Source organism: Pipistrellus kuhlii, unplaced genomic scaffold, assembly GCF_014108245.1.
Source record: "Pipistrellus kuhlii isolate mPipKuh1 unplaced genomic scaffold, mPipKuh1.p scaffold_m20_p_4, whole genome shotgun sequence".
NCBI lineage: Eukaryota > Metazoa > Chordata > Mammalia > Chiroptera > Vespertilionidae > Pipistrellus > Pipistrellus kuhlii.
The window spans coordinates 88523555-88537904 of record NW_023425540.1 but is presented as its reverse complement, the minus strand read 5'-3'; the positions used below and the strand labels follow the sequence as shown (position 1 = coordinate 88537904).

The 14350-nt window shown below is 52.8% G+C and overlaps 1 protein-coding gene across 5 annotated transcripts in view; it reads right to left on the bottom strand.

The window, feature by feature from the left end:
* Nucleotides 1-14350, bottom strand: part of PPL (periplakin) — a 48900-nt gene that overhangs the window by 19960 nt on the left and 14590 nt on the right. For all 5 annotated transcript variants that reach the window (XM_045571314.1, XM_045571315.1, XM_045571316.1 and 2 more), the window contains one exon: nt 4953-5052. In XM_045571314.1, coding sequence (XP_045427270.1) covers nt 4953-5052 — 100 coding nt within the window. The remainder of the gene's footprint in view (nt 1-4952; nt 5053-14350) is intronic.

The following is a 14350-nucleotide window of genomic DNA, read 5'->3' as shown; positions in this document are numbered from 1 at the left end:
CGGCCGTAGTTTGAAGACGCCTGCATAGCACCTGTGGGCCGGGGGGCGGGGTCTGAGCACGGAGCGGCTCTGTGGAGGGGAGTGGCACGGCCCCACGTGTCCTGAAAGCCATGGCTCCCGGCTCTGCAGGGAGGAGGACAGGCTGAGAGGGCCGCAGCCGCTGTGACAGCGCCAGGTGAGCGCCGAGGCGGCCGTGCTGGGACGTGGCGAGAATGAACACAGTGGGTGGACATCGGGGAAGGGGAACAAGCCATAGTCACTGAGTCCGGGGTCTTGCTTGTTTAGGGAAGAACAATGAACAGGCAGTGAGGGTGGCAGGTTTCTAAACGCAGCCCTTTAATTCACTTAACCAGCACCCGTGAAGGCTGGCCGGGCACTGTGCCAGGCCCCGGGCACCCCAGGCCCACAGGGGAGGGGGGACAAGTCAGTGCCTGGGCTGAGGACAGACCAGGTGGAACTGGGTCCTGTGGGGGCCAGTGCCCTCCCCGGCCATGGGAATGAGAAACTCCTGCTTCAGGGGCACCGCGATGCCCACGGCAGCGGACAGAGGGAACCACTGCCGCACGTGGAAGGGCCTCAGAAAGGAAGGGAGTGCGAACAGCCAGGCACAGAGGCCACGGCACGTAGGAGCCCATGTCCGTGAAACCCATAGCGACAGGATCACGGAGAGTGGTGGCAGGGGCTGCATGGAAGTGGGGATCTATGGTAACAAACGGGCGCAGGAGATCTTCCTGGGAGACGACAATGGTCAGGGACCAACTGATGGAAACAGCCGAGCCCCTCCGCGAAAAGACTCACAGTGGCTGCATCGCACACTGAGGGGGAGCTTTTCCGATGTCTAAAATATGCTTTGATGAAGCTATCAAGAAAGGGCAAGGAGCCGGGACCGGTTTGGCTCAGTGGATAGAGCGTTGGTCTGCGGACTGAAAGGTCCCAGGTTCGATTTCGGTCAAGGGCATGTACCTTGGTTGTGGGCATATCCCCAGTTAGGGGTGTGCAAGAGGCAGCTGATGGATGATTCTCTCTCATCCATGTTTCTAACTCTCTATCCCTCTCTCTTCCTCTCTGTGAAAAATCAATAATATATATATTTTAAAAAAAAAAGATTTCTCAGGAAAAAAGAAAAAAAAAGAAAGGGCAAGGAAGGCAGACATGACTAAAGAAAAAAGGAGTGCGTGGTGGAACAGACATCACTTTCTCTCCTGACCACCCGCTCTCCCCCTCCCTGCAGGGCCAGGGCAGGGGGGCTTGGAAGTGTCAGAAGGCCAACCGGGCTGGGCCTGGCTAGTTAAAAAATGACAACAAAACATCCAGCTTTTGGCTCGGGGTGGAATGTTATCGGCTCCCCCATCACCAGCTGATCTGAAGCTCTCCCGGGCAGGTAGAGAGTCAAAGACTTACTCTGCTTCAGGAGGAAGTAAAAGAGTCCTTACCCAATCCATGCAGGCCTTTTCAAAGCGAGCTAGCCAAGACGGGGAAAGCAACAGCTAGCTTAATGCCCTGGAGGTGAGGTGCTCCAGAGTCCCAAGTCAGGCAGACCCAACGGGTAGAGAGAGTGGGCACGGGGTTCCTCGGGGGATATGGATTGGGAAGGTCTCGGGGAGCTTTAATGGGAAATGTTCTCTCTCTGGACTTAGCAGCGGTGACGCAGGCACCTACGGATAAGAACACTCGTGCATCCGAACTCTTTACATTTGGATGCTTTCTACATTCCTTATGTAAGTTACACCCCAATACAAAGGGTTTTTTAAACTAAAATATCACAGGGACCGACATAGCTAATGCATCACATGTACAGAGACGGACCGTAGCCAGCAGGCGTTACTGGTGGTTTCTGGGCGGCCGGGATCCGGCTGTCCCCTAGGCCAGTGTTTCCCAACCTTCTCTCATGATGAGAATCACCTGGTGGAGTTGTTAAAACACAGATTCCTGAATCCCAACTAAGAAGTGCTAAACTAGAATTTTTGGGAACATATAGGTAAAATTGTATACTTAACTAGTGCTCTAAGACAGATTTTATATACAGAGCACTAAGTTAGGTATGCAATTTTACCTATATGTTCTCAAAAATTCTAGTTTAGCACTTCTTAGTTGGGATTCGGGAATCTGTGTTTTAACAACTCCACCAGGTGATTTCTCATCATGAGAGAAGGTTGGGAAACACTGCCCTAGGCCATCTTCCAGCTTTGCACGTTTAAAATTTTGGCAAACACAGACGTTCACATATTGTATGATTCTGTTTATATGGAATTTCCACAACAAGCACAGCAGATGAGTGACTGCCAGGAGGGCCTGCTAATGCAGCGGGGTTCCCCTTTGGTGGTAAGAATGCCTCGGAACCAGAGAGAGGTGGTGGCTGCACAACACTGCAAGTGTACGAAACGCCACTGAATTATTCACTTTACATGATTATGTTATGCCAATTGCACTGCAATTTTAAAAAATAGGAAAATTATCACTGAAAGGCCCCTGGTTCGATTCCCGGTCAGGACACGTGTCCAGATTGTGGGTTCGATCCTGTTAGGGGACATGCAGAAGGCAGCCAATTGATGTCTCTCACATCAATGTGCTGATGTTATTTTTCTCTCTCTCCATTTCTCCTCTCTTTCTAAAAACCAAATCTTTTTTAAAAATAGGAAAATTCTATAGAACTTGGGTGTAATTAAATCAATAATGAAGTTTTCTTTTGAAAATAGGAAGAGAAAAGAAAGAAAAAAGATTAGCGTACATGCAGTCTTCAAAGTGTGGTCTCTTTTTCTGAGTTTGTTCATTCAAAGTTAAACAACAGTTCAGCCCGGCCAGCATATCTCAGTGGTTGAACATTGACCTATGAAGCAGGAGGTCACAGTTCGATTCTCGGTCAGGACACATGCGTGGGTTGCGGGCTTGATCTCCAGTGTGGGGCGTGCAGGAGGCAGCCAATTGATGCTTCTCTCTCATCATTGATGTTTCTCTCTCTCTCTTCTCGACCTTCCTCTCTGAAATCAATAAAAATTTATTTTTTTAGCCGAAACTGGTTTGGCTCAGTGGATAGAGCGTTGGCCTGTGGACTGAAAGGTCCCGGGTTCGATTCTGGTCAGGGGCATGTACCTTGATTACGGGCACATCCCCAGTGGGGAGTGTGCAAGAGGCAGCTGATCAATGATTCTCTCTCATCGATGTTTCTAACTCTCTATCCCTCTCTCTTCCTCTCTGTAAAAAAATCAATAAAATGTATTTTTTTTTAAATTTTTAATTTTTTTAAAAAACAGTTCCAAAATTATCTCCCAAATACATCCTTGTTGGTTTTGAGTCATTACTCTAAGCAAATAAACAGAGACCCTATTCATACACACACAACACAACAAGTAAAGGTCAGACACATCAAAATGTTAATAGCTGATAGATCTCTCTGGCGGTGGAATTATGCATGATTTTAATTTGCTTCCGTATACTTGTTTACCAGTCCTGAAATGTCCATAACGAACACATTGCTTTTATTAGGAGAAGGAAAGGCCACACCCCAAAAGCTGTTTCCACTTCAGAAAGAACACGGAGTGACAGAGTGAGTCACAGGAGGAGCCGGGTGGGCAGGAAAGGGGCGGGCGGGTGGGCGCTGAGGCAAGGAAGCGGGAGGGGGCCCGGCAGGTGAGGGGAAGGGAGGAGTGGAGGGAAGGGTGCCTGGCAGGGAACAGAGTGCCCACCTGCATTTCCTGTCCCCATTCCTCACTGACCGCTGCGCCATCCCCAGCCCACCCAGCCCCTCAGGTCTGGGCTGCCTGGGACTGGCCCTGGAACAACACGGGACCAGGCAGACCTCCTCCCTCCTGACCTGTCTCCCTGCCTCCCCCTCTCCTCTTAGCCACCTGCTGGGTAGGAAGGCAGCTGAAATACAGATCGCCCAGTTACATTATAATGTCAGATAAACAAGGGATAATTTCGTACTGTATTCCCCCAATAGCACAAGGGATATACATATAATAAAAAACAAACAAACAAAAAAAAAACATGGTTATTTGTGTTCTGAAATGCAAATTTAACCGGTAACCTGTAATCTGTTTGCAAAGTCTGACTATCCCTCCTCTGGGATGATGCTGGGGCAGCTCTGTCACTGACTAATTACCCTGGCCTTCTCTGAACCTCAGTTTCTCCAGCTACAAAGTGGGCACAAACTCAACTGCCCTGGGCTGGTGGAGTTCTCATCTTAGCAGCTCACAGTCTGAGTGCAGCTCCAGGGTCCTGCATGGTACAGCACCCTTAGGAGAAACTACAGCTCCGGACTGCCGTTATCCCCATGCACAGAGAGGAGAGGGAAACTGAGGCACGGGGAGGGAGAGTACTTCCCCAGCTACTTCCTCTCTCTTCCCTCAAAAAGGAGGAGGATCATATGAGTCTGAGTAATGGTAAGAGTGATGATATATTGATGATATTGATGATAATATTGAGCCCTGCATTGCACCTGCAATTAATCTCATCGGCTCTTTACAGCAGCTTGGGCAATAGGGACCATCACTCTTACCCCTTCAGAGGGAATCACACGCTCAGAGAGGTAAGGTGACTTGCCCAGGGTCACACAGTAAGTGGCAACGAGGGTCCTAACCACAGGATCCTCCCGAACCTGTGGTTCTCTTCCAGGGGCCCAGGAGCAGCAGGAACTTAGTACCCGGGGTGGGGGGTGGTGTTATCAGCCATAACAAGGTTCCTCCTCAGTTTTCCCACTCTGGCACTGCTGCCATCTGATACTGAATCCCTGGCGTGTGTGTGTGTGGGGGTGGGGGGGTGGTGAATAATAGCATCCCACTAGATACCATCCACTGCACCCCTGGGCTGTGACAGCTAAAAATGTCTCCAAACGTGGACACATGCGCCCCAGGGGGCAGAAGGACCCCAGGTGGGAACCTCTGCGGGAGACAAGCCCTGGCCCTGAGTGGGCTGAGGCTCAGGGGGTACAGGCCGGAAGGGCGGGCACTCACACTCTGCATCTTGGCCTCCGTGTCCACGATGTTCTTCTCCACCTGGTCGGCATTCTTCTGCAGCTGATCGATCAGCTCAGACAGCTCCTTGTTAGAGATGCTGCGGGCAGGAGAGGAGGAGTGAGCAGGGAAGAGGGGCCGGGGCCACGTTCCCCCAGCGCCTGCCACCCGGGTGTCCCCCGGGGCGGTCACTGAAGCCGCGGAAAGGAGGCGGCACCTGCGGGGAATCAGCCTGGGCGTTCACCCGGCCGCTTCTCTTTAGCCAGGTTGGCAGAACACTCCTATTCGTTTTCCCATATTTTTATATTGAGATGTAACTCACATACTATAAAATTCACCCTTTTAAACTATATAAGTCGGTGCTTTCTAATATAGTCACAAGGTTATACAACATCACTACTATCCAATGACAGAACATTTTCATCCCCCACAAAAGAAACCACGTATCCTTTTTATGGCTGAATAATATCCCACCGCATGGATAGCCCACATGTTGTTTATCCATCAAATGCTGATGGACATTTGGGTTGTTTCCATGGTTGGGCGTTATAAATCATGCTACTGCAATCATTCAGGTACAAGTTTTTGTGCAAGCACCCTGATTGTTAAACACCTGATACTTTTCATTAATTCTACAGTCTTTATCTTATCTAATAAAGAGGGAATATGCTAATTGACCATCACTCCATCACAAAATGGCTGCACCCACAGCTGAGGCCAAGTTCCCATAAGCAGCCTTAATGAGCAATCAGCAGGGACCTGAGGCTACACCCTCCCCTGCCCCAGTGAGGCTTGACAGGGGATCTCAGACTGCATCTCCCACCTGGCAGGGCTTCATAAGGAACCTCAGGCCATGCCCCCCACCCTGGCATCAGGCTGGGGACCTCAGATTGTGCCCCCCAACCAGGTGGGGTTTGACAGGACCTCAGGCCACATCCCCCACCTGGTAGGGCTTGATGGGGGACCTCAGGCCATGCCCCCCGCCCTGGTCTAGGGGGGGACCTCAGGCCACGCTTTCTGTCCTGGTGCCAGGCCAGGGGACCTGAGGCTACACCCCTGCCCAGTGGGGCTTGACAAGGGTGGGACTGGCCAGGTCTGGATCTAGTTCAATGAGGTGGTGCGGCCGGTTCTGGGTCTCACACAATTTTGAGGCTTATGTGGGAGGGCAGGGACTTGACTCTGGGTCCTGTGGTGCACCCCAAACTCTGACAGGAGGAAGGTTTTCATATACATTTTACTAATTTTCTCTCATCTCTTACACTTCTATTTTAGAGAAAGGGCAAATAGTAATATTAAATTATTTCCTCTAATTAATCCCCTTTTAATGTGCACAGATTTCCTGCACTGGGCCACTAGTATTTAAATAAATTTACTTAAAAGGTGAACTTGAGCTCCCCCCTGTACATAGAAAACCAAAACCCTTGCTATAATGGAAGTAACAACCAAAACGAATTCCATGGAAATACAGTACAACGGCAGCACGGGGTCCCAGCTGGGTGCTTGGTGGCCTGCAAAGACCAGCCCTGCCCTCCGACTTCACAGCCAAGCCAGAGCTGTGTGAGCAGCGAGCAGAGACTCTCTCCGGAGTTCTCAGAGCTGCTCTGAAGTCAGAACGGCTTTCCTGAGCCACGTGTCTGTGCTCTCTCCCGATCCAGGCGCCCCGAAATCTCATCGCATACCACTCTGGCAAACACTACTGTGGTCGTGAAGACCTCGGCCCTGGAATCAAGCGTGGGCTCTGGCTGTGTGGCTCGGCCACGCTGCTGCCCCGCTCTGTGCCTCTGCTTCCGCTCAGATGGAATGCCTGCGCCTGTCGCGGTGGGTGTTGTGAATGGGAGTGAGGTGGCTCGGGCAAAGAGCTGCACCTCTAGCAAATCTCACAAAGGTTTGTGACTGTTGTTGTTCAAGAGCCTTACTGACCATTGTTCAGCCCACCTTTGCTGTTATTTTCTTTAAACAAAGGAAGAAACAGACTAGAAAGGAAAAACAACCGGGCCAATGTTGCCCAGCCAGCCAGATGGTCAAGGTTAGTGCTGTCTCCAATCTCTATAAAAAAAACAAAACCTTTTACACTGACTCCACGTACCCCAATTTCCATAAAAAAAACCCTTCTGTACCAATGCCACGGTGGGGTCTGAGCAGCCAAGCAGCCAGAAGTTGCATTCCACCTGCACTCATTAGCATAGCAGGCCCAGGCCCAGCCCTGCACACAGACACAGCCTCGCCCTCTGAGAACTCACCTTAGACAAGAAGAAAATCAGCATTTACAGAAATAGTCACAAGAATGAGGCGGGCATGGCAGCTGGGGGTGCCCAGAGGAGCACCTCACAGGCTGGTGGGGAGGGTGGTCAGGGAGGGCTTCCTGGAAGAGGTGGTGGTAGCTGGTTCAGGGGCAGAAGGCTCCCATGAGGAGAGGACATGAAGGAGACAGGTTGGGCCAGCCGAGCTCTTGACCCTCAAGCCAAGGGGGCTGCCAGCTTTCAGAGTGGAATTTCTCACATCAAGGCCGGGAACCCATCTGCTATGGCATGAAAACCTCAGATTCCCAGGCATAACCCAGACTTCCTGAACCCAGACCTCCAGAACCGGGCCCAGGAAGCTCTATTGTTGTTGCTGTTGTTTCTACAGGGGCCCCAGAACACCTATCCCTCTTGAGTTTGAGGCCCAACACTGCAGGAACTGCTGGTATGGGGAGAAGCGGGGAGGCAGAAATGGGTGCAGCAAACAGAAGTCTATCTATCCATGTCCCAAACCTTGCCTGAGGGCCTGCTGGGGGGTGAGGGGGCAGGGCAGGGGGAGGGCAGGGAGAATGACAAGACCCAGGCCACACCTCTGCAAAGTCAGCCAAGGAGGCAGCCTTTCCCAAAGTGGGGTCCCAGGAACCCCAGCCTTCTAAGTCACTCTCGGAATGAAGCCTTTGCCAGTCAAGGCAGTTAGGAAAAGCCAACCCCCACCCCATGAGTGTATGACCCGGTAAAGGCTCTGAGAAGTCCTACAAGAGAAAGCTGGTATTCAGTGGAGTGGCCGGAAGGCTCAGTAGAGGGGACTGTGGATGGAGGATCTGGGAAAGGAGGAGTATGGGCTGGGCCTCTGGGTCATGGGCCAACCCTATTGCTCCCAGCCCCCGACTGGGCAGACCACCTGGGGAATGTGAGCACTTCCGGGTCCCGCAGCCCCACCCCAGCCACTGATCCTTAGCCTGCCCTGTGGAGACCGTGGGGAGTTTCAACCCAAATATTTAACCCATGACGGCGGCGTTGGCTGCCATCAGGAACCTGCAGGGTGGGTTAGGTGGGGCCTGCACCTCTTTCGGGGCCCAGCCCAGCTGCGCCTCTGGGTGTGGGGCCAGTTCCCAACCCAGCCCCTTCCATGGTTGGGGCAGGTGTGAGGAAAGTTCCTGCTGGACCCACCCTGCTGCCCATTAATCTGGTTAAAGCCCAACCGGAAGGGGACATGGGGCAGAGAGGGGGATGGGGACCGCCAGCCCCAGGGCCCCGGGCTCCTCCTGGAGAGCAAACGAGGGTTCGGCGGGAGCTTCGGGGCACAAAGGCGTGGGCTCCAAGTCCTGTAGGGCTGTTTATTGTTTGGACCATCTGACCCATCTGCCTGTTTCTCCCTCTGTGGACTGGGGTAACCACACAGGCATCAGGGTAATTTGACACTTTCAGACAGCAAACAGGTTCAAAGACACACCCCAACAGTACCCACACCCTGACTCCCTGGGGAGGTTTGTATGCCCCTTTACAGATGAGGAAACCAAGGTTCAGAGATGTCGAGGCACTTGCCTAGGGTCACACAGCTTGTGAATGTGGAGCCAGATTCTCTCCCAGAGAAGTCTTACTCTAGGGCAGCGGTCGCCAACCGGTGGTCTGTGGACTACGGGTGGTCCGTGAGGTCCTAAAGGTTGGCGACCGCTGCTCTAGAGGCCACATGATCAAAACCTGGCTAACAGCTACTCCTCGGAAAAATCACATGAGCCAACATAGATAGCAACCATATCACCATTCTAATAGGAGCTCATGTTTACTTTCCACACACCAGGCTCCCACCCACTTTCATCTTCATTACAACCCTGTGAGGTAGGTGTTGGCCAGTGGATAGTCATTATTTATCACCCCCACTTTACAAATGTGGAAACTGAGGGACCAGAGAGGTTCAGTAACTTCCTCAAAGTCACACAACAATTAAATGTCAGAGCTACAATTCCAACCCAGGCAAGCCCCTTGTGCAGGCCATTAGCAAACCCATGTGACTATCCTGTCAGGGCTCCCGCACACAATCAGCACTTAACATACTAACTTAAAACGCCAAGGGCCCCAGCCCTGGCTGGTGTGCTCAGTGGTCTGAGTGTTGGCCCCAGGCACCGAAGGGTTGTTAAGTTTGATTCCTGGTCAAGGACATGTATCTGGGTTGTAGGTTCGATCCCCAGCCCTGGTTGGGACATGTGCGGGAGGCAACCAAATGATGTATCTCTCTCCCTCCCTCCCTCTCTGCCCTACCTCCCTCCTTTCCATTCTCACTAAAAATGAATGGAAAAAATATTATCAGGTAAGGATTAACAACAACAAGATGCCAAGTGCCCCAGACCACAAGGGGTTACCACTTCTCACCCACTAGGATGGAAATAAAAAAAAAGACAGACAGTAACAACTGTTGACAAGGATGTGCAGAAATCAGAACCCTCACTCGCTGCTGGTGTGGCTAAAAGTGGTGCAGCTACTTTAGAAAACAGCATGGGACTTCCTCAAAAAGTGAAATATAGCCGAAACCGGTTTGGCTCAGTTGTAGAGCGTCGGTCTGCGGACTGAAAGGTCCCAGATTCGATTCTGGTCAAGGGCATGTACATTGGTTGTGGGCACATCCCTGGTGGGGGGTGTGCAGGAGGCAGCTGGTGGATGTTTCTCTCTCATCGACGTTTCTAGCTCGCTCTCTCTCTCTCTCCCTTCCTTCTCTCTGTAAAATATCAATAAAATATATTTTTTTTAAAAAAGTGAAATATAAAGCTGCCCTATGACCCTGCAATTCTAGCTACCCACGATAAATGAAGACATAGGCCCACAGGAAAGCTGTACACAGATGTTCTCGGGTCACAGAGCGCTATTGACAACAGCCAAAACCGTGGCAGCAACCCGAGTGGTCACCAACCGATGAATGACTCAGTGTGGTCTAACCACACGGGAAACACAATTCAGCCAGAAAAGGAGTGAAGTCCGACACATGCTACAACACGGAGAAACCCTGGGACCACCATGCCAGGCGTCACATACTGTATGATTCCATTTATCTGAAGTAGCCAGAGCGGGCAAATCCAGTGAAGTGAAAAAAATGGGTGAGTGGTTGGTTGGCAGGGGCCAAGGAGAGGGGGGTGACTGCTAAGGGGCAGGTTTCTGAGGTGATGAAAACGTTCTAAAATGGATTGTGGTGATGGCTGTATAATTTGCCGCTACACTAAAAACCACTGAACTGCATATTTTAAATGAGTGACTTGTATGGTATATGGGTTATATCGCAATAAGGCTGTGTAAGTGTCGCCTATAAGTGATAGGGTTTTATTTTCTTCTGCGGCCTCTGGAGTCAGTCCTTTATCCCGCTTTGCATGGAGGCCGGGCCAGCTCCAGGTTACATCCAGCGGCCTGGAGGATGCTAGTTAACACTCACAGAGGGCTGGCCATGTACCTGGCTGGTGCTAAGCAAGTCACATAGAGAAGAACTCACTTAATCCTGCCCTTCCCCTTTCCTGTCTTCCCCGGAAGCAGCGCTGCTCTCCCATTTAGGAAAACTGAGGCGCAGAGCGATCAGGTCACTGGGCTCAGACCCTCTGCCGGAAAGCAGGGCTGAGCCGAGCTGAGAGCCCAGGCCTCCGGGGCATGGCTCCAACACCTTCACCCTTAGGGCTTAGGGTCCTGAGTGAGAGGCCCCCAAGGGTCCTCATTCCTCTGGCCACCCAGTGGCCACAGGAGCCAACGTGTCCGCATGACAGCTCCAGCCCCGCCAGGAGCGCAGGAATGCGGCTCCCAGGAGGGCAGATCCCAGGAGGGCCGGGAACTGGCTGGGCAGGTCCAGCTTTTCATCTCGTTAATCAGCCACAAGGGGCAGCCAGACGTGGCACCCCGGAGGCCATCAGCTGGGCTGATGGAGGCCAAGATACGGCCCTTCCCGTGATCCTTGTCCCAGGCCTGTGCCACCCACACACTCACAGGGCACCTCCGCCCACCTGGCGAGGGATGGGAGTCGGATCTGGGTGGCATGCTGGGAGAGGGCATGCCTAGCCCGCCCTCCACTTAGACGTGTGACGTGGACACCAGAGCTGGGCAGCGGCCTCGGAAGTCACCCAGCCCCACCCGCTCGTTACACAGATGAGCAAACTGAGGCCTCACGAGCAAAGGCACCTGCCCGAGGTCACACCGAGGACAGCTGGTGTCTGGAACCAGACAGGTCCAAATCCTGACTGCACCAACCAGGGGTTGATATGTCTGCGCCTCGGTTTCATTTTCCTCTGTAAAATGGGGGTGGTACCTCCCACCTATTGATACTTGAATGAGGTGGGTGGGGAGGGTCAGGGTCACTCTGGACACATGAGAATCAAGTTTCAAAGATCACTTTGGGGTTTGAGGACCGAGCAGGAGGTTCAGAGCAGCATCTGGGAGTGCAAAAGCAGATTTGGATTCAAACTCACTGCTGTTTCACCAGCGCTTACAGTGGCCGGCACACAGGGGCCAAGTGAAGGCCTGCAGATCACCTGGCACATGGCAGGGGTCCACAAAGGTGACAATGACATGTGTGCGTGCACTTTCATTCCCCACAGGGTTGCAGCCGCAGCAGAATGAAGCCCTGACATTGGTCCCTGAACTGTGCCTGGAGCTCTTCCCCAGGGAGCCTGCTTCTCTCCTGGGATCCCCACTCACTTCTTTCTGGAAAACAGTAACTTCACAGTGAAGACAGCAAGGTTAGCGTCACCAGGGAGACGGTGCATCACCAGGTGGGACTGAAGGTGACACAGGACACACCTGCAGATTCCTTTCCAATCACACACAGCCTCCATCTCACTGCACAGTCACACAGCCTCCATCTCACTGCACAGTCACACAGCCTCCATCTCCCTGCACAGTCACACAGCCTCCATCTCACTGCACAGTCACACAGCCTCCATCTCACTGCACAGTCACACAGCCTCCATCTCACTGCACACACAGCCTCCATCTCACTGCACAGTCACACACACCCTCCATCTCACTGCACAGTCACACAGAGCCTCCATCTCACTGCACAGTCACACAGCCTCCATCTCACTGCACAGTCACACACAGCCTCCATCTCACTGCACAGTCACACACAGCCTCCATCTCACTGCACAGTCACACAGCCTCAATCTCACTGCACAGTCACCCACAGCCTCCATCTCACTGCACAGTCACCCACAGCCTCCATCTCACTGCACAGTCACACACAGCCTCCATCTCACTGCACAGTCACACAGCCTCCATCTCACTGCACAGTCACACACAGCCTTCATCTCCCTGCACAGTCACACAGCCTCCATCTCACTGCACAGTCACACAGCCTCCATCTCACTGCACAGTCACACAGCCTCCATCTCACTGCACAGTCACACACAGCCTCCATCTCATTGCCAGTAGCCAGCAGACAAACCCAAACTGAGGACAAATCTACAAAACACATCTCTGCAATGTCCAGGTCACAAAAGACAGGACTGGGGAACTGTCAGACAGGAGGCAATTAGAGAGACACGACAACTAAACGGGACGTGGGATCCTGGGACAGAAAATGGACACTAGGGGGACCTGGGGCCTTAGAAAAAAAGTTTATATTTTAGTTTTAGTTTTTTGTGTTTTGAAAAAGGCTCCTTCTGGATTTCTGGATTTCCCAGCAAAACCGTTACAGGAGCAGATGCTTCCGGGTGATGAGGCACCTGGGATGCCCACCTGTGGATAGGCAGGGAGGAACTGGGGTGCTGTGGCCTGAGACGCCCCGCTGATGGGACCCAGAACTCAGTTGTCGCCAGAAATGGCCCCCAGCCCAGCCCAGGTGTGGTCAGGGCTGCAGGTGAGTTCACAAGCCAGGTGAGGCCCTCACAGGGCAGCTGGCGCCGTTTCTCCAGAGAATCAGCCCTGGTCCTCCTCTCCCAGGCTGAGGAAGCCGGAGTGTGGGGTGAGTGCAGGCCCAGGTCCTGTCCCAGGTGTGACAAGCAGCCCTGTTTATTAGGCCTGGTCTGCACATGAGACTTCAGGCACAAGAAGGGAGAGACGGGGTGCAGGCTGGCCAGGGCTGGCTTTGAGGACACACTCAGGCACAAACAAGGTTTTGGGCCTGCGCCCACAGGCACCAGAACAGGCACCTCTTTGTGTCCCTGGACGTGCTTGGAGCGCCGGGGCTGTGGGGAGCGGGCCTGGGAGCCTCACAGGCGTCAGGTACCCTGGCTCTGTCCTGGGGAGTTAGAAATCCAATAACCACAGTCCGACCTGCTTTACCGGTGGCCACTCACAGCCAAGCGGTCACAGTGGGGAGCTGGGATTAGAACCCAGGGCCACGTGACATCCGCTGTGGCCCAGGATGGCCCATGGTCTGGTCATTGAGCCATCAAGTACATGGGGCCCTGGCTGGTTTGACTCAGTGGATAGAGTGTCGGCCTGCGGACTGAAGAGTCCTGGTCAGGGGCACATGCCCGTGTTGTAGGCTCCATCCCCAGGTGGGGGCGTACAGGAGACAGCCAATCAATGATTCTCTCTCATCATTGATGTTTCTATCTCTCTCCCCCTCTCCTTTCCTCTCTGAAAACAATAAAAATATTTTAAAAATAAATAAATAAATATATATTTATATATATGGACAGAGGTGGCACCTGAGATCACCGTGGATGCTTCATGTGGACAAAGAAAGAGAACCCAGGTGTCTCGAGGACCCATTAGTCGCCTCTTGCCTTGGTTCCGTGCGATGCCCCCACCCTTTCCTGCAGTACAGCTCTAGGTAGTTACAACCTGGGGGTTAAGGCCCATGTCCTGGATTTACATCCTGGCTCAGTCCTTTTAAGCTGCAAATTAGCCTCTCTGGACCTCGGTTTCCCTATTTGTCAATGGGGGTCATGGCAGCGCACACACCACAGAGCTGGGGTGGGGGTTCATTGAGAGGATAGACATAAAGCGATGGCTTGTGGGAGAGCCAAGGCTCTCTGCTGCCACCAGAGGTCACAGCCCAGGGATCTGGGCTCCTTTTAAGGAGCTGATAGAAGCCAGCAGCCGGGGCCAACATCAGAACCGACTGACAGCGAGGAGCTAAAGACCGCAGGCTACCCACACCATTCACACCGATGTGCGCGCGAGCCCAGACCCGCTCTGGCTCTGTCTCAGGGATGTTGCCTCACCCGGGGGTGAAGAATTCAC